General features: G+C 45.4%; 1 protein-coding gene across 2 annotated transcripts in view; it reads right to left on the bottom strand.

Annotated features, from left to right (window-relative positions):
• efl1 (elongation factor like GTPase 1) overlaps positions 1 to 21,039 on the bottom strand; it is a 93,572-nt gene that overhangs the window by 55,754 nt on the left and 16,779 nt on the right. For both annotated transcript variants that reach the window (XM_088296337.1, XM_088296338.1), the window contains exons 6-12: positions 16,017 to 16,154; positions 15,703 to 15,914; positions 11,174 to 11,297; positions 6,799 to 6,878; positions 5,125 to 5,261; positions 4,913 to 5,035; positions 420 to 519 (exon numbers count right to left, since the gene is read on the bottom strand). In XM_088296337.1, the coding sequence (XP_088152463.1) occupies positions 420 to 519; positions 4,913 to 5,035; positions 5,125 to 5,261; positions 6,799 to 6,878; positions 11,174 to 11,297; positions 15,703 to 15,914; positions 16,017 to 16,154 (914 nt within the window). The remainder of the gene's footprint in view (positions 1 to 419; positions 520 to 4,912; positions 5,036 to 5,124; positions 5,262 to 6,798; positions 6,879 to 11,173; positions 11,298 to 15,702; positions 15,915 to 16,016; positions 16,155 to 21,039) is intronic.

Below are 21,039 nucleotides of genomic sequence, written 5' to 3'. Positions count from 1 at the left end.
TAAAGTAGCAGAGGCCATATGAGGTCACCCGGAAGATGGGTCCAGTGACCTATGAGATTTTCCATCCGGAGAAGAAAAAAAATAAACGGACTTATCATGTGACCCTCCTCAAAGAGTTCAAATCAGGCTCCAAAGGAGGTCCTACTCGCGCGGAAGGTGGAGGAGGACGACGATGATGATGACGAGGCAGAGCTGGAGTCCTCGACGACGACAGATGCGCCTGCACTGGCACATCTGAAATTCGGGTTTCATTTCAACCCTTGTTTTTAGTGGAAAAAGAACATTGAATATTCCTCAGTGTTTTGGGGAGAAATGTTGGTGTTTATTCAAATTTTTTTTCCTTTTTCCCAATGCATTTCAATCTTTTTGATGGTTAAAAAAAATCATTCGTTTGCTAAAGTATGCCAATTCAAACTCACCTTTGTTTGTTCTGAGGCAATGCTTTTTTGTCCACAGCGAACATCTTGGACACAAAAACTATGACCGGCGCGTTTTCATTGCTTGAGCACTGAAGAAATTCTGAAAAACACCCAAAAGAAGCAAGCATAAATTAAAATCATTACTCATACACAAAGTTCTACTTCTAAATGACTTTCATTGCTGCGCATATCAAGATGGAAGGAAGGAAAGGATATGCAAGGCAGTTTTATTTACATAGCACATCTAATGCACAAGGCAACTTAATGTGCGTCACACAAGCAGAGACAACATTATAAAAGCATTTACAAACCGCTGTTTACAACATTCATAAGCAAAGCAGAGAAAACAGTAGTAGCATACAAAAAATTCTAAAATGTACATTGGCAACATTTAAACACATCAGCAGAAGACTTAAAATACATTTAAAAGTAAAGTAAATAAAAAGAAGTGTGTAACTAAAAAATCTAAAAGAAAAAATATTTAAATCTGTTTGTAGCTCATAATCTAAGATTTGAGGAGTAAAAGTTAAGTTTTAACCTGGATTAAAAAGCATTTATACTCCGTGCTGACCTCACTTCTGTTGAGATCTTATTCCATTTGTGTTCCGCATATTGGCTAAATGCTTCACCATGTTTCTGTTGAACTCTGGGTCCCACAACTGACCTGAGTCTGCAGACCTCAGGGCCTTACTTGGTTTATATTAAATCAGCATTTCTTGAATCTATTCAGGATCCAGCCCATTCAGTGATTTATAGACCAGCCACATCATTTTAAAAGCTATTCTACAGCTCATTGAGAACCAGTGTAAAGCCTCTAAGACTAGAGTCATATGTTCTGATCTCTTTGTTCTAGTCAGAACCCAAGCTGCACTGTTCTAAATGAGCTACAGCTGTTTGATGCACTTTTTGAGGGAGTCCAGTAAGATCATTCCAATAATCAAGTCTACTAGAAATAAAAGCATGGATAAGTTTCTCCTGGTCTGCTTGGACCATGCAACCCTTCAGTCAGGATGTTTTTCATCTAGTAAAAGGTTGTTTTAGTGATTGATATGATTGCTTAAAGTCAGATCTGAGTTGATCAGCACCCCTAGATTTTGGACTTGGACTTTGGTTTCTAGAGACAGTAACTCCAGGTGTTTTCTAACAGGAAATGGTTCATCCAGTTGTTAATTTGCTCTAGACAGTGACACAAAATGTGGATTGAACTGTTGTCATTTGGGGACATTGATAGATCATTATGTCATCTGCATAACTGTGATAGCCCACATTGCGGTTTTGAAGCATTTGACGAAAAGGTAACATACACAAACTGAACAGAAGGGGCCCAAGGATTGACACTTGAGGGACCCCACTTGTCATGGCCATTCTGTCATGACCCGTGTCGGGCATGTCAGTGTTTTTGTTGTTATTTTCTTCCCTCCTTCCTGCCATGTGCTTTTCTGTTATTGTTTTGTCAGCTGTGTAGGGGCGTTTCCCTCTCAGCCTTTTCGTCCTCACCAGCCACGCACCTGTTCCCTGTTAATCATCACGCACCTGATTCCCATCTGCTCCCCTGATCACTCTGTCTATTTAAACCTCCCAGACCGACAACGCAGTGTCGGGTCATTCTGTCACGGGTCGCCTTGCGGCGAGGGGGGGGGAGGACCCAAGATGCGAGGAAGCAGTGGAAGGTGTAACTTAAAGGGGATTTATTGAAAAGCTCAACAGGGACAAACAACGTGGCAGGGTGAAAAATAACAAAGGCAAACTAAACGAGACTGAACGGGGACAAGGAACAAAACGAGAAGGGAACAAACTTAGCGGACAGGGACAGGAAACCAGGGCGGAGAGCATGAACAGGGCAGAAAACAAACGCGGTTGTGGAAATCCATGAAATGCGGCAATGACCCGACACTGCGTTGTCGGTCTGGGAGGTTTAAATAGAGTGATCAGGGGAGCAGATGAGAATCAGGTGCGTGATGATTAACAGGGAACAGGTGCGTGGCTGGTGAGGACGAAAAGGCTGAGAGGGAAACGCCCCTACACAGCTGACAAAACAATAACAGAAAAGCACATGGCAGGAAGGAGGGAAGAAAATAACAACAAAAACACTGACATGCCCGACACGGGTCATGACACATTCAATCGTATTTAAAACAATGCTCACAAAAAAACTTATTTCCCCCAAGTAAGACCAATTTTAAGACTGTTGCATTTAATCCCACCCAGGTTTTCCAACCTGTTCAACAGTATGTAAGCTCAATTGTATCAAATGCTGCACTGAGATCCAATACGACCAACAACACCTTCCTTGCGTCAATGTTCAATTTTATGTCATTGTAGCGAATGTGCCTCAAATGGACCAGCTCTTTTCATCGAAAATTCCACAGCTCAGACCGCGCCAACATGTCTGCCCCAGTCAAACTTCAAACTAAGTGAATCACCAGGGAATCGCTACAACTTGATTTAATAAAGACAGACCAGATCCCCAAAAGGAAACAAACTTATGATAAGGAAACATAGTTTGTCACGTGGAGAGCTCCTAGACAACTTCTTGGGTATTCTAACTGCTCTGAACCAGATTTCATGGAACCTCTCAAGCTTTAAAGTTGGAGACCCATCATAAACTCCCAAACTAAGAGCCAAGTGCTGGACCAAGACTGACCCCAAGGAATGTTGTGGAAACTGCAGCTACAAGCTTTCTGAGCAGTTTTAATGACATTGAAATGAAATACATTTGAAAGTATGCTTGTCTATCATTTACTGTGCCGAACCTGCTAACTTTGCATTGATGAATTCGCCAGGCTAGGATATTAATCGTTTTCCTAGTCATGTTATGATGCAACAGTACATATATTGTCAAAATGTATATCCTTGTAGCCTGAACTATTTATGGGTTCAAAATTTAGATGTTTCCAGCCGTGGCTTGAAAATCGACAAAGGTTTAAAAAGAACAATTCAATTGACAATTCTGAACACAAGGCCTTTCATGCATTTCCCACATGCAAACGCGCCTTACTCTCTGAAAATAAACAGCATATTTATTGCCTGTGCTTTTATCTGTGACGAACATACAACATTCTCAGAAAATCATGTCAAAATGTTGCTGTGTGGTTGGATGTTTCAACCATAACATGATGGAAACTAAATTATCATTCCACAATTTTTCGGTGGCTCCTGAACGTCAGAGAAAGTGGGTAAATGCGCTGACGAGAGTGGAATCGGACAGTTCGTAGCGAGCACTTCCTTAGTGGTAACAATCGGTTTTTCAGTGTGGTAAAATGTACAATATTTTTTTATGCATATTTTAGGCTTTTGACCAGCTTGCATCATTATGGAGTAATGCCCCCTTCCTTATCGTTTCCTTGCACCGTTTTCCTTTGCAAACGGAGGGCTAACATAATGGTAGTCGAAATCAAAGTAGGAGAAACATCACTGTTACTGTCCAAATCTCTGAAATTGGCTAGGCTACTTCAGCCCTGGACCAAAACACCACAGACTTGTGCTAGATAAAACTGATTGACCTTTACCTGCTAACATGCCATATGCTAACTAAATTTCCCTGCAAACATGACATACGCTAGCATTTTGGCATCTTTTTGCTCACGTGGCAGGAGAAACATTTGAATTTTCTCTGAATTTATCACATAATTAGCAGAATATGCAATATTTATATGACCTAAGAACTGTAAATTCACTGTAATGAATGACTGTGTGGAGTTGTAACTATGACCCATGAAAAGGACACATCCAGTGTTCTGTTTTTTATAGAAGGGGCTTGACGGCGGCTACATTCATGGGTATAAAACTTGCCTGACTCAAGTGAGCCGCGGATTGTTTGCTGTAACTGAGTTTGAACAGATACAGTATCACAATTGTTTTGAAAAAGTCAGATGGTATTGAGTCAAGACAAATAGTTGATGTTTTCAACTATCTGAACCAAATCTGTTATGTGTTTTTTGATCAACGAACAAATTCTGTCATGACAATTGAAATATTCTTGGGTGATTTTAAGTGCTGCATCACATCAAATTGCTAGTTTGTGATAGTGTTCTTACCAGATGATTTCTGCTTTTTCACTAATGCAGCAGGTAAAGTCACTGCATTTATCTGTTGAAAGGAGGTCTGGAGATATTTGTTTTGGGGCATTTGTGAGTTTGTCGACCACAGAAAATGGAGTGTGCGTCTCCTTCAGGTTCTTACTAATCATTTCAGAAAAGTGTTGTTGAATAGCTTTAACTAGCTCTTGTTAAAATTTCCAAGACATTATCTGGACAGGTCAAAATGAACTTGGAGTTCACATTGCACTTTGAGTTCAAACTCATTATGCAAGTAATGCATCTCCCAAGAGTTTAGGTCGATGTGAAATGGTCTATTTAATAGGAGCGACAACATCCAGGACATTGGAAATTTTCCACTGCCACTGGGTACCACCTCTAACTCAAGTTGAGCAATAAAAAGGCCTGCAAGTAAGGAAAAAAACAATGGTAAAAAAGACGTGTTCAGGTTCATACCATTTTTTAGTTGTTGCGTCCTCTCAGGCAAAGTGTCAAATCGCCGCATTCCTACACTCATCAGTTTCTCCACCCTCTCTGCTTCTATGTGTAATGGACTTGGAAGCTTATTGCATACCATTGCTACAGTCAGTGTCAAAGAAAATCTAACTAATATCATTGACGGGGTCTGAAAAACAATGAGATAAATAATCACGCAATGAAAAGGATACAGAGGACAGCCTGAGACACTGGTAACCACTGGCTGCATATAGCAGATAGAAGGACTTTAGGGTCAGAGTGGCGTGAATCCCTGGCCATCACCTTGACGCCAAGAGATGCCAGCACCTTCTCAACCTTCTCCTTGTCTCTGTTCATGAAAATACAATATAATGCAACATTATTCATAGAGCACATTTCACAAAGGTTGGAGCAGTAATAAGGCACTTTACATATAGTATAACATAAAATAGCAATCATACAACAACAAATACAGTCAGAGCAGTAAATTAAACCACAAATGAATTATATTAACACAAAGTAGACACCAGAAAACAATGACAGTCTCATGTTGGGTCAATAGCCAAAGAATAAAAATCATTGTCTTCAAACGAGTTTTAAAAGTGGACAGAGAGGGCGCTTTTCTAATATTTAATAGAAGGAAATTCCACAGGGAAGGACTGCCAACAGAAAAGGCTCGACCCCTTCTGAGCCTCTCCTTAGTCCTCATCACCTCCAGTAGCATCTGGTCCGCAGACCGAATGCCAGATGTACAAGGGGTGGAGGATCTCAGAGAGGTACACTTGGGCGTTGAAGACAAATAGAAGTATCTTAAAATCAACTCTTAATGCACTGGGCACGAGTCAGGAGAGGTCAGAATTAGGGCTGCACGACGTGCGGTTTGAACATCGCGATTGCGATGTGCGCATACGCGATTGCCACATCCTAGTACGTGCAATGTTTTTGTCTTTTTTTTTTTCTTAGAGCACGCAAAATGTGTTTAGCTTCATAGAAACAGCAAGCTACTTTACGCTCTACAAAGCCTGTCTCGATCACCCCCTCCCTCCTGCCAGTCACTGGCCACTCCCCCACCCCCTCCATTCTCACCGTCACTACTGTGTACGCTCTGAAAACACTAACAGGCGACATGGAAGAGACAACGGCGGCAGTAGATTTAGAAAAAGTCAACATCCGAAAATATGGAATTATTTCGGCCATAACAAGGAATAATACAACACACAAATAACCCTCTGCCAACAGTGCCTCGCCGTTGCTGCTGCAACACGAGGTAATACAGCAAACCTGTCCGACCATTTGAATGCTATTACGAGCCCTTTTATAACCAGTTCAGACTCATTAGTGGGACCCGATGTAAAACCATGTACACAAAATGACAGACGCCTTCATTATCACACCTTATGATAAGAAGTCCAAACAGCATCGACAAATCACGAATGCAATACCGTTTCACAGGGCGAAAGTGAAAGTGAAAGCAATTCAACGTCGTCACGAAAGAGAGGTTTAAAAAAAAATGATCCGCACGCTCGACAAAAGGTATAAAATGCCGTGGCGCACACATTTCTATCAAGTGGCCATCCCAAAGCTGTATAATGAACAAAGCAAAGTCTTCCCAAACAGAGCTATTTGAGTTATCTGGTGAAATTTTTTCTAGTTTCAATATCGCAATGTCCATCGCAGCCTCCCCAAAAATCGCAATGTCATTTTTTTCCAATATCGTGCAGCCCTATTCAGAATTGGGGTTAAGAGCTCCCTCTTCTTAGATCTAGTTAGAAGGCAAGCAAAAACAATAGACTGAAAACGTTACATGGATAAAATAATCTTTACCAATATGCAAATAAGTAGAGCTGCTTGATTTTCAGTACGTGAAAGTAGATTTTATGACCCACCTCCGAGTAACAACAGCATCATATAAACTCCAAATGTTATCCAGGACAAGCTGCACAAAAAGTGGCTTCTTGCCTTTGACCTGGGAAAAAAACAAGGTGATAGAAAATACATTAGGACAATTGTCCAAGATTTCTTTTCTGGACCAGTTTATACATCTAGGCTCAAAATAAGAGGTTTTGCATCACTGTTTGTAAAGTAATTTATCCATACTGTCCCTCAAACTCTCTTTCGCTTGATTCAAAGGGTTAAAACAATTGCCGTTATTGTTATGAATACATGAATGAATTGCATCGTGATAAATCACGTGATGTGGTCGGAAAGTGCAGGTAGTATTTTTGCTGCACTAAAAAAAAATAAATGTTGTCCCGCAGACCCAAATGGTTGAGGACCATTGCATTAGGTAACAATGTGACAATAGGAAGTGTGGTACACAGGGCCTCAAGAATTACAGATTTTTTGGAGAAAGATTACATAAAATAAAACAGATTTAAAACATAAAATACAAAGAAATGTGGTTCAGAAAATGGATGAAGCATGGATGAAAATATCAACTGATGGCAAGAAAATCTTTGCTTCAAGGTAGCCATGCTTCGCATTTAAAACAAACAAAATGCGAAAATATATGGTTTTGTACATTCCATGAATCAGAATTATATTAGAATGATATTTCATTTGTCAGTTTTTATTTTGACTATAGTTTTTAAAATTCATTTAATGTTTGGTTTGTTAGTTTTTATACGTGAATTTTTATGAAGATCTGTCACAATTTTCGCACATTTAGTGAGATTAAACGGACGCTTGATTGACGTTAACATTGACACTTATATAATAGGTTTGCGAGTAAAAATGACAACAGTCCTAAAATTCACGACTCTTAGTAGTTGTTAAAGAAATTTAAGTTTTGTCTTTCTCATCTGTATGTTTTGTCTGTTTGGTTTTGTCATTTTATCAAGTTTCAAACTATGGCTATGCTTACAGGTGTGGTAAATTTTGTTAATATCCAATTCTCCCTTTTTGCATGTGCATTCTTATCCTGCTGGCCTTTAACTGAACTTTTCGACAGCCTCCTATGGGTGCCAGGTACGGCCCCCTCGCGAATGTGACTCCCCAACGCCAGATCCCTTTTCTGTAAACGACTCCCTTGGAGCGTTGATGACCCCTGCTCAAGTCCTTGACCCTTAACAGATAAAGTGAGACTCGCTCGCTTTTAAGGCCGTAACTTATGAATTAGGGAGGTCCAGCATAAGGCTTGGTATTTCTAAAGCAACAATATCGTCATGGCCGTAAGATAACTTGTATGTGTCAGGCCTTGTGAAAGTACACCATACACTAAAAGATGTCTTGTAATCTGAAACCATTAGAATAGGCAGAAAAGGTGTGGCAGAGTCAAATGGCAAGTTTCGTATGTATTGCATATTCAAATTGCTTATGCTGATGCAAATAAAAACCATGTGTGCAGTCGGAAGCGCCGGCTTCGCCTCGGAGTACGAGGGCTGCCCCGCGCGTGACAAAAGACAATCTTGGCTGGTTGATTCATTTGTTCAGGCTTGTTTTGATAGAAACATCCCTAACAGTAGTGATTTAAGTTTTTTTTTTGTTTTTTTTGCGATGAGATTTACAAAAAATTGGCACGCCCCCTTTTGGAGCTCGGCTTGTTCTTCTTTTCCGGTTTCAGCATTTACGTCACAGCAGGGAGGCAAGCGAGGTAAGATTGCTAGCTTCGTCAGTTCTGTTGACTAAAATAGTGACCAATCGCCACCAAAATGGAAATGCACATCTCTTGTCCACATCCACCGGTGAAAGTATAAAAGCGTTCTGCACATTAGTTTGGATTTATTGACATCAAACGTGAGCTCATGTGATCACCTCCACAAAATCAAATATACCGTGCCTACCCATTCTCCACTTACACAGGCTGAAGCGGACAAGCAGTTGTGGTTTTCTGGTTTAAATCTTTGAAATTATTTATATTCATGTGTTTGATCGAGGGGCTAAATTGAATACATTTACCCTTGGCCACCATGCAGAGCTGGATTCTGCTTAAGGTAAGCCATTTTAAACTTTAAAAGTTTTAGGAGTTAAAACAGCTGCAGGCAGCCAGCCACCAGCGTGCTTGTTAAAGAAATTTAAGTTTGTCATATTATCAAGCTTCAAACCTATGCTTACAGGTCAGAAGGTCACAAGTGAACACGTACTTTTTATGGTTCAGAATTAGAAGAAGTGTCTGCGCTGGAAGGTCACAAGAGAACATGTACCTCTTTGCGGTTCAGAATTAGCAAAAGTGTCTGCGCTGGCAGCAGAACAGGAAACCGGCCAGCTCAAACTTAGCAGAAGTGTGAACCAAAAGATGTCTTGTAAACTGAGGCTGTTAGAATAAACAGGAAGAGCGTGGGCGAGTGTGATAAAGTCAGTGTTCAAGTTTTCCATTTTGTATGAGTTGCATATTGCTTATGCTGTGATGCAAATAAAAACCACATGGGAGCAGGAAGTTTCAGCTTTTCCTCCTGGGCCTCCTCTCACTGAGGGCTTTGGAGGACTGCTCCTCGTGAGTGACAAAGACAATCTTGGCTGGTTGATTCATTTGTTCAGCTTGTTTTGACAGAAACATCCCTGACAGTGCTCATGGTGACTACATTTACAGTTCCATACATTGGGAGTTTCTCTGTCAATTAAAACTAGACTAAGAACTTTTTGAGTTTTCGTCGACTAAAACTATCACGAATAGGAATGACTAAATGTGGCGAAAACTAAGAAGCATTTTTGCCCAAAAGCCTAAGACTAAATCTAAAATGCCTGCCAAAAACAACACTGGGTAGTGCTCAACATTAACTTTAGTTAGAAATGTGTGTGCATGTAATTTTGTGTGCGTGTAGAGAGTTGTAACCGTCGCCCTCTCATCATGTCCTCCTGCCACCCCCTCATCAAACTAGGTAAAATGTTTAGAATCACCAATGCATTAATACTTTGAGACATTTTGCCAGCCACTGCAATTGTTTCGATTCTCTTTCCGGAAGGAAGAACATGAACATGGTGAGGAGTGTCCCTATATGAATTATGCTAATACTTGGCCATGCAATACAGCATATTTATAGCCAATTAGACCACAAATCAAATTGAAAAAGAACAACAACTGCTATGTTTTTTATGCATAAGCTTCATCAGAGTGATCATGTGACTGCGCAAAAAAGGTAAAAAAAAGCCCTGCTCAGTGTAATGGGATTATTTTGATACTTAAATCATCTTAAACTTTTTGCAAGTCATCAGATGACGTTGATTTAAGCAGGATTGCTTTCATACACATGCAGTGGTGGGGCCGTCAAGGCGTTCTCTGCTGGCCTAACATAGAAATTCTGATCATATTCTTCACATTGATGTCATATCCTAGTGTACTATTTTTAAGTGAGCGTTTTTATCAAATCAGAATTCAGCTGGCTCGTTTTGCCAGGCAGATTTCACAATACCAGTTGCACGGACTCTTCGTCCGAGGCTTTCAGATACAATCATGCAGGGGGTTTTACAGTTGATAGACAGTTACGAGAGCCAATCAGATCATGAGGTGGTTACAGTGAGCTTTCTCGCTGGCCTTAAGCAGAAAGTGATGAACGCGTTTTGTGATTGGTTGCTTACGCGTGAGGGGCCAGCGCTATCCGAAATCAACACACGTTGAAGTCGTAACTGCGACCGTTCAAATATCTAAACCATCGTATTTTCACGGCCAAAAGACGCGCCATATCAAAGGGTGCAGTATCAGTTGTGGGTATTATTTCTGTATTTAACACATACACTGGGCGCACAGCACTATGAGGGCCGCATGCTAGCTCGCGCATGCTTAGCTCACGCATGCTTAGCTCGCGCATGCTTAGCTCGCGCATGATTAGCTCACGCATGCTTAGCTCGCGCATGCTTAGCTCGCTTCTCGTTTAGTGAAGGGAAGCTTTAATCAATGGCTGTACCACTGATGCTACAGGTGCTTTCATGATAACAACGCAAATCAGCCGAACCTTTCTAGAGAATCTAGGTCATCTAATACTCACTCAGTACTGCAGTGTGTTTCTGTACATTATTTGTCCAGTCGTGCTGTCATAAATGATGGTGTTACGAGGGGGATTTATTCAAGTAGGACTAAGAAGGACTTCACTGTGCAAATGACTTCATCGAATTTTCAGCGTAGTGAGCGTTGTGTTTTTAACTCTGAATATCCACCACGTATTTTATGCAACCACCTCAATATCATGGTCAATTAAAACCATCAATTGATGGCCTATTTTTTATTTTAGTATTACTTTGCTGCCCACCCATGTTTTAAGAATGAATATTTATGTTTAATCAATTTATTAAAAAAATGAACTGAATGTGTTACCATCATGACAATACCTGAGCTCCCTTCATGATCTTCTTAGCTTTCGCATCAAGGTAGAAATCCCCCCACAGGGTTTTGAGGAGGACATCTGGATTAATGCCCATCCTCTCACTATACATGAGGGCAAAATGTCGGATGCTGCAAAAATACAAAGAAAAAAATGGAAAGACCCAAGTTAAATGGGCCCGGGCCAAAATGCATGGCAACAATATGTACTCAGCACACAAAGGTTTACCAAGAACATAACCAGCCATGTTTAGAATTTCTCCTTTGAATAATAAAAATGGATACATCAATGCTGTATAAATATTGACAATTTACTGTGGATTACGGACATAAAGCTTCACAATATGCTCTGCCATTGGTATTAATTATTACTCTTTACTGTTTCGAGGATCACGTCATGAGAGGAAGTGGCAGCCACGCGGGGAGAGATGGGGTTTTAGAGAGTCAGATGTCTTCCTTCCGGATTAGAAAAACAGCCCCCAAAACAGGGGAAAGCTTAAAATAGCACGAACGACCCTTTACATAATATACTTTTTGTCTTTTAAGGTCCCAGCCCTGCTGACATTATTACTTTTTATTAGTGTTTGCTTGCTCTTATTGGCACAACATCGATATACCCGCCAGGACATCGTGGACATTGGATATCGATGCGAAATAACCATCACAGAGGAATTTTGCTATGATCGCAAAATTCCGGACGAACTGGCGAGGTTGCCCGGTTCACCGTGGCTTGTCATCGGGACCGGGAGGCGGCGCAGGCGACGCAGAGAGAGGAAGCAGAAGCGGGGCTGCAGGTCCGGTGTCTTGCAACGGCTGCGACGGCAGCCCCATAGGCAACCACTGCCGAGTCTGTACCTCACCAACGCCAGATCCGTGGTCCACAAAATCGACGACCTGGGATTACAAATCCTGGGAAACCGCTATGTGCGAGACAGCAGTGTGATCGTCGTCACGGAATCCTGGCTGCACGCAGACGTCCCCGACGCTAGCATCCAGCTGGCCGGGCGCTCTCTACATCGCGCGGATCGGACGAGGGACACCGGTAAGAGAAGGGGCGGGGGGCTCTGTGTTTACGTGCATGAGAACTGGTACGGCGATAGCACGATCGTCGAGAAGCACTCTTCCCCCGACATCGAGTTCATGTCCGTTAAATGCCGGCCTTATTTTCTCCCGAGGGAGCTAACGGTCGTGATTGTCACAGCTGTTTACATCCCTCCCGACGCTAGCACTAGCACGGCGCTCTCGCTACTCGCGTGCGTCATCAATAAACATCAGCGGGCCCACCCTGATGGCGTTCACGTAGTAGCGGGAGACTTTAATAAGGCCAATTTAAAGACTGTACTCCCAGATTTTCACCAGCATGTCAAGTGCCCAACGAGGGGAGACAACACTCTCGACCATGTGTACTCGAACATCAAGCACGCATACAGGGCCCTCCCACTCGCCCCCCTCGGCCAGTCAGACCACCTGTCCTTGCAGCTCGCACCTGCATACACCCCTCTCAGGCGCAGATTCAGGCCCACCACAAAGACTGTGAAAACCTGGCGTGACGACGCCATGAGTGAATTACAGGACTGCTTTCAAGACACAAACTGGGACCTCTTTGATCATCAGGACCTTGATGTCTACACACATTGTGTACTGTACTACATCAAGTTCTGCATGGAAACTGTGTCCCTACACAGGACCCAAATGCGAAGCCCTGGATGTCCAGCAGGGTTCGCTCTCTCCTCAAGGCCCGTGACGCTGCCTTCAGGTCAGGCGACAAAGCCCAGTACAGGGTGGCTCGTGCTGACCTGAGCAAAGGCATCAAGCTAGCCAAGGCAAACTACAAGAGGAGGCTGGAGTCCCACCTTGCCAGTAACAGACCACGGGAGGTGTGGCAGGGTCTACGGAGCATCACCAACTTCCGTGGCAGCAGCACGACCTCTGCAGACCCGAGTGCATCGCTGGCAGAGGAGCTTAACTGCTTCTTCGCTCGCTTTGACTCGCCCCAACCGTCACACCCCCGCACTTCATGCTCCAACTCCCCCCCACTCACCGTAGAGGAACACGATGTGAGGCGCGCGCTCCTGGCTGTTAACCCCAGGAAAGCTACTGGACCCGACGGAATACCAGGCAAGGTCCTCAAAACATGTGCCCACCAACTGTCACATGTTTTCTGCAGGATCTTCAACCGCTCCCTGGCTCAAGCAGTCATCCCCTCCTGCTTGAAAACTTCCACCATTATTCCTGTCCCCAAAAAGTCACCAGCCGTCCACCTGAATGACTACCGTCCTGTTGCTCTCACACCAGTCATCATGAAGTGCTTCGAGAGGCTGGTTCTCCAGCACATCAGAGACTGCCTTCCTCCCACTCTGGACCCCTACCAGTTTGCATACCGGGCTAACAGATCCACTGAGGACGCCATCGACACTGCTCTGCATGTTGTGCTGGGCCACCTGGAACAACAGCAGAGCTATGCAAGGATGCTCTTTGTGGACTACAGCTCGGCATTCAACACGATCATCCCAGACATCCTCGTCGCCAAACTGGACATTCTCGGCCTCCCTGTCCTTACACGCATCTGGATTAAGGACTTTCTGACCAACAGACCCCAGACTGTGTTGCTCGGCCCCTACACGTCCTCCACCCGCATGCTGAGCACCGGTTCCCCTCAAGGATGCGTGCTGAGCCCTCTCCTGTACGCCCTCTACACCTACGACTTCAGCCCGGCCCACGGCAACAACACCATCGTCAAGTTTGCTGACGACACGACAGTGGTCGGTCTGATCTCGAAAGGTGACGAGACAGCCTACAGAGAGGAGGTAAAGAGGCTGGCGGCTTGGTGCGAGGACAACAGACTGCAACTCAACACTGCTAAAACAAAGGAGATTGTCGTCGACTTCAGGAGGAACAAGACGGTGCCGCCCCCCCTCTGCATCGAAGGCGTGTGTGTGGAGAGGGTCCACACGTTCAAGTTCCTGGGAGTACAGATCTCCGACGACCTTTCTTGGACTCACAACACCACAGCAGTGGTAAAGAAGGTCCACCAGCGTCTGCACTTCCTGAGAGTCCTCAGGAAATTCAACCTGGACAGGAAGCTGCTGCTAGCCTTCTACCACTCGTCCATCGAGAGCCTGTTGACGTACTGTGTCTTCACCTGGTACAGCGGCTGCACTGAGGCGGACAGAGTGAGGCTCCAGAGGACAGCTAAAACAGCGCAAAGGATTATTGGCTGCCCTCTCCCCTCACTGTCGGACATCTACACCGCCCGGTGCCTCAGAAGGGCTCTCAACATCGTCAAAGACAATACCCACCCAAACTCACACCTGTTCGACCTGTTGCCCTCTGGCAGGCGCTACAGATGCATCAAATCGAGGACCAATAGACTGAGAAACAGTTTCTTCCGAGAGCCATCTCCATTCTGAACTCTCACACTCACACGAGAACACCCTTACCTTGCAGAACAGCATCGTGATGTGTTTTTATATACCCTATTCAGTACTAAATTCCATTGCACTCTCTTATTTATTTATCTAATTTATATATTTGTCTGTATTATTGTTGTATTGCACTGGAAAGGGGAGCTCTCTAATCTCGTTGCACACTTGAGTACAATGACAATAAAGGGATTTCTAATTCTAATTCTACTATATTAATCCTTGAATAGCTGGTTGCACTCCGCTTAAATGGGGTTCCAGGCAGACATTTGTGAAACGAGTATTGCACACCCAATGCTGATGTTTGACAACACAATATAAGCTTAGCAATTAGCAATCACTTCTTGTGCTCTCTCTTTCAGTGTTCCTACGCTTTGTCAGCCATTAGTGATAATGATGCTGATGTGAAGTAGTGCAGCATATTTTCTGCCAACAGGCCAAGGAATAGTTAAAGAAGATGATCTGCATGTGGCAGCATAATGTTCAGCCAAGTTGCATCAGATAGCATGCGGAGCTGCTAGCCTCAGCACCTGTGTTGTATTCGCCTAAGAGGAGCAGCTCAGACCTGATTGGTGCGCATGACATGTCACGAGTAGCTTGGCGCTTATGATCGGTGAGCTTGGTGGGAGAGGAGGGAGATGGTGTTTATATGGGGGATGGTTTACAGATATGGGGTCAATTAGGAGCGCTGCCCAAAAAAAAACAAAAAAAAACAAAACAAAGCTTTGACAATCACATGATCCCGTTGCTTGGAATAATGATTTCAATTAAAAAACGATATATCATTTAGACCTACAAACATAGGGTTTGAGCTCAAATCTTAGGCCCTGTGTGTGCCGCGGCCGAACCGGGCTGCACTGGATGCTGAACAGGTGTGATTTTAATTTGTTCTTGAACACTGAGGGGTCAACAGTGTCATGAATTTCTTTCAGTATTGAATTCCAATTGGCCTGCATTAGACTGGATACAGATCCAATGAATCACATCGGACCATCCATAACCATAATGCGTGGAACACTTACAATGCGTGTTGAGATGACGATACGTTTATGTACATTTCAGCTATGAATTTTACGCAGGAATAATGAAAAAGAGGATGCAAAGAATTTTTTTACCTGAAGCCCCATCCATCAAGAGCACTGGCAAAGACCACATTTCCTTGGTCAGGAGAGAAGTATAGATGAGAGTCATCAGCCTCCTCTAGCCCCGCACTCCAAGCATACACTTGATCTCTAAGTGGTGTCTCACTCCCTTGCTCCGCTGTTGTTTTCTCTGCTTGCTCCTCCATCACCCTGGATGTGAACAACGTTCCCGTGACCGCATTCACCTTAAAAAAAGAAAACATATCGCATAATGGGATAACATTCCTGGAGTTGAAATGTGTCGAAAGGTGACAAGGATGTGTGTAAGACAATGGCTAAGTCCTCACCTGTTCCATGATCTTTTGCAAGTGAGCATAAGCCTCCTGAGGGGTAAACTTCAGCTCTATGATAAGTCGGTCTATTTTATTAATAACCAGAACTGGTCTGATTTTCTCCAACCAAGCCTGTCGCAGCACGACCTGCGTCTATAATGACAATTACAGACAAATACATATTTAGAACATTAAAAGAAAGCAACATATACATATATATATACACATGTATATAAATACACATGTATATACATACACATGTATATACACACACATTGTGCCGGAGCCTATAGAGGACTGTATATTTACCTGAGGGGATGACCCATTTACCAAATTAATCAAATAATTTACTCTTCGCTTGTCGCTATAATAATTGAGGGAAATTAACATGCAATAATGACAATCACTTAGGCACAATAACACCATGAATATTCAATTAGCAAGAATACACATTTAATATTCTTAGAAATAATTATTCAGCCAAATTACAATATCCAATTCACCCTTATATAAATGCAGTCAAACTCAATGTCCTTGTATAACATTAAATGGTACCAATTTGATGCCCGGGTCGGTGGAGCTCATGAATGGAGGCTGACGTCGTGGAAATCCTCCCCTTTGATGTATTCCAAGCTATGCGTGGCGAAGAAGGTGGATCCAAGTGCGCAATTCTTGAGGGGGGGGGGGGCTAGAATGCGCCGGTGCGAGCGGAGAATTGTCTTAATCCGAGAGGGGGGGGGCGAAGATAGATCCTCAATCCGAGAGGGGGGGGGCGAATGTCGATCCTCACTGGCGAGGGAAAGGCTTGGGTGAATTGTCCGAGGACAACGGGGCTCTGCCGCGAGGGGGAATGGCTGTACTTAGCCTGCTGAAGCTAACTAGCCCGGATGCTCGCTAGCTCGATCTCCGACAGAGACGCCACACACAAGGCAGCACAATCCACCGCGCCGAAACCTCCTTTTCCGAGGCGACACTTCATTCGCTTGATGACGTTGGTTAACGTCGCCGATCCACTTTGCTGGCGTTCGAGTTAGTGATCCTTCTCGGCGATGAGAAACGTATATTTCCAACTGACTTCTTGCCGCGACTCGCACACTTCCTTCTCTTCTGGTGAAGTGCACACTCCTTTCTTCAAGTGCACAATCTATTCTCGTTCAATCGGGATCGCGCGAGACATCCCGCGACCGACAAATAAGCACATTGTCCATCATATGCGCCACACCAATATCAAAGGCAAACAGTATTAACAATACAGCAGAATGTCAAACGATGCACAATTATTAATCATATAACTGTGTATATCATAAAGCCATAACAAAATAACATTCATTCAGAAAATATCCCCTTATTAATCAGAACTCAAAGGGATGATTCTATAAACATGCAAACCTTCAGCACAGCCGCCCCCTGATTTACGGGAAGGAAATCAGTTTTAAATGAAGGTTTGCTATCAAGTGGGAGCAGGGTCAGAGTGCGGGGGAAGCTCGATTAGGCGGGCCACTGGTCGGTGGTAGGTTCTATGGCCGGTGTCTACCATAGCTGAGCGGACTCTTCCATCCCTTCCCCTGATGACTGTCTTCACTCTGCCCAGGAGCCAATGCGCTCTGGGTAGCGCTGGATCCACTATCATGACGGGAGTGCCAATCTCCAAGTTACTGCGTTCTCTTTGCCACTTGCGACGGCATTGCATATTGGGAAGATACTCTGAGGTGTACCTCTTCCAGAACTGGTCAGCTATGGCCTGACTGTACCTCCATGTACGATCACTGATGTCATCGGTTGATCCATAGGTGGCCAGGGGAAGAGCTGTGTCTGGCCGCCCCATGAGGAGGGAATTTGGTGTGATGGGATCCAGGTCAGCCAGGTCACTACTCGTGTACCCCAACGGTTTAGAGTTCAGGATCGCTTCAACTTCGACCAATGCTGTGGCGAAAACTTCAGCTTTGGGAACCTGTCCTCCAAGTGCGAAGTTGAGAGCGGCTTTCACTGACTTGACCTCCCTTTCCCAGACTCCACCGAAATGGGGGGCGTTCGGAGGGTTGTACCGAAAATCGACTTGGAGGGGGGCGAGTTGTTTCTTCAGCTCCTCTGTCATGTCTTTATAATTCCTCTTCAACTCAACTTCCCCACCATGGAAGTTGGTCCCGTTGTCGGACAGGAGGACGCGGGGACGCCCTCTCCTCCCGGTGAAACGGCGGAAGGACATCAGAAAACTGGCGGCTGAGAGGTCCGCCAACACTTCCAGATGGATTGCATTTGAGGTGAGGCATTTGAAGACGATGCCCCATCGTTTGGTTGTCGCTCGTCCGACTTCAGACCGGACAGGGTGCTTTGTTGATCTGGAGACGATCCGCAGGGAGGTCAGACATCATAGGTACAACTGACCTAGCTCTTCACTTGCGGCAATCTGTGCACCTGCCCTGGTAACGACGTACCGCCTCCCGGCCACGGAGGATCCAATACCGCCTTCTCAATTCAGCAAACAGTCTCTCCGATCCACGGTGATGCAATCGTGTGTCGTGTTGACGGATCACCAGGTCAGTTACGGGGTGCTTCTGTGGCAGCAAGATGGGGTGCTTAGTATCCTCGGTTAGACCCTGGGCCCTGCGTAAGCGACCTCCAACTCGTAGGAGACCTTTCTCATCCATCTCAGGGGCTAACTGTCTCAATCGGCTGTCATGAGGTAACTCCAACTTCCGTTCCAAACATGCCATTTCTTGGGGGAAGACCTCTCGCTGCACCTTCTGCAGCACAATGGCCTATGCGGCTGCATAGTCATCCGCGGTAAGGGTGGTCTTGTCGTCTTTGTTTGGAATCTGATAGCGGAAGGTCCGCTCTTAGAGCTCCTCGATTGTTCTGCAGTCATCAATGTCTGGCCCGCCAGGAACTGCTGGTTCTCGGAGGCCCGTGAGATGACAAACTATGGATTTCTTAAGTTCCACATCCACTTCTGTGGGCTTTAGGTCGGGATGGCGGGGCCACTCCGACTCAGGCTTGGTGAGATACTCGGGTCCTTGGTGGAAGAGATTGGGCAGAGCAAGTTGTGAAAGAGTCGTACCTCTGGTGATAACGTCAGCTGGGTTGACATCTGTTGCCACGTACCGCCAGCAGGTAGATCCAACTAGGTCCTGAATTTCTGTGACCCGTGTTCCCACAAAGATCTTGTACTTGCATGAAGTCGACTGGATCCACTGAATGACTGTGGTCGAATCCGACCACATTGACACCTCGTGTTCCTTGAGGTGTAGCTCCTCCTGCAACAGGCGTCCCATCTGTGCTCCACTGACTGCGGCGCATAGTTCCAGACGGGGAATTGATTGGAGCTTCTTTGGCGCGACTCGGCTCCGAGCGAGGGCGAATGACACATGGATTGTGCCGTTGGGCTCGACCGCACGTAGGTAAGCTACTGCCCCATAGGCGAGCTCGGAGGCATCGCAGAAGATGTGCAGGGAGACTTGGCTATCCTTCCAGCACACACCGGGGGGAAAGTAGCGTCTGGGGAAGTTGATTTCTTGGAGAGCAGGGAGCTCCTCTTCCCACTCGGACCACCTGGCTCCGAGTGACTCCGGGAGGGGGTCATCCCAGCCCCTCTCGCTGCTGTTAGACTTTGCTTCGGCAGGGAGGTCTCTCAAGACTTCAGGGTCATTGCTTGCCCACTGGCAAACATCGAAGCCAGCGGTGGCCAGGTGGGCACGCAGATGGGAAATCAGGCGACGTGCCTCTTCTGGAGTCTCAGTGCTGTGGAGGCAGTTATCCACGTAAAAACTGTTCAAGACTACATCAGCTACTCCTTCAGGTACAGCTCCCTCCTTCACATGGGCCTGCAGAGCATATGTGGCGCAGCATGGGCTGCAGGTGGTCCGGAATGGAAGCACTTCCCACTGGTAGGTCGAGGGAGTCTCACTGGGGTTCTCTCGCCACACAAATCTCATAAGTGACTTATCCTCATCCAGCAACAGGACCTGGTGGAACATGCGTCTAATGTCACCGCTTATCGCCGTCTGCTTCTGGCGAAAGCGCATCATGACTCCGAGCAGGGAAGGAGTCAGCGTCAGACCCGGGAGCAGGTGCTTGTTTAGGTTTTGTTCGCGAACCTGGAAGCTACAGTTGAATACAACTCGATTCTTGCCATTGTGTTTCACGTTATGATGTGGGAGGTACCAAGACTCAGCAGTAGCTTCCTCCTCCGCAGGTTCCAATTTCTTGACCAATCCGGACTCAATTAGCTTCCTCATTTCTTCGGCGTAAGCAGCTGCTGATTCTGGGTCCTTACTCAGCCTCGTCTATGAGCTTCGCAAGCAGGGCATGGCCACTTCACGTGAGACGCGGAAGGTTGGCATAGGTTCCTTCCGCAGTAGCGGTGTGGCATAGCGAAGGGCGCCATGCATATCTACACGACGGGTCTTCTCATTCAGAAGTGCTATGGCCATCTCATCTTCTTTGGAGCGCATGTGCAGCTTCACATTCTAAAACGGAGTAACATCCAGTTGCCATAACTTACGAACGTTCTCCAGAAGGACACCATCGTCGTGTTCAACTCCGAGGAAGTGAGTCCGGGTGTGGCTGGTCTCGTGGCTCTTGAGGTGGATGGGGCCTTGAAGAGTCCAGCCAAGTGGGGTGTCCAGGGCAAACGGACAGCCATTCGGGCCTGGGAGAATGCGCCTTGGGAGGGTCAGCTTCGCGTAATCAGACCCAAGTAGGATAGTTGGTGCTACTTCCTCTTCATAGGATATCCGTATTTCGAAAGACTCAATCCAGCGGCCGTGAACACATTGCGCAAGGGGTGCGCCTCTCCTGGTCGTCCCCTCCAGGGACACTTTCTCACCCGCGACTTGGGTTGGCTTAGGACTGACGGTAAGGATCTTCATCTGATAAGGAAGGCCCTTAAGTCCCAAAGCGATGGCTGCTTCCTTAAGGAGAAGGGTGTGCTCTGCACCATCGTCGATGATTGCAGAGGTTGACATCTCTTTACTGTCATGGCGTAGGACAACAGGCACCATCATGAGTAACACTCGGGGGTTGTGGCCACGCGCTGGGC

This window comes from Idiotropiscis lumnitzeri, chromosome 5 (genome assembly GCF_059441095.1).
Source record: "Idiotropiscis lumnitzeri isolate Australia: NSW breed Sydney's pygmy pipehorse chromosome 5, RoL_Ilum_1.0, whole genome shotgun sequence".
Taxonomy (NCBI): Eukaryota; Metazoa; Chordata; class Actinopteri; order Syngnathiformes; family Syngnathidae; genus Idiotropiscis; species Idiotropiscis lumnitzeri.
This window is presented reverse-complemented; position numbering and strand designations above follow the sequence as displayed.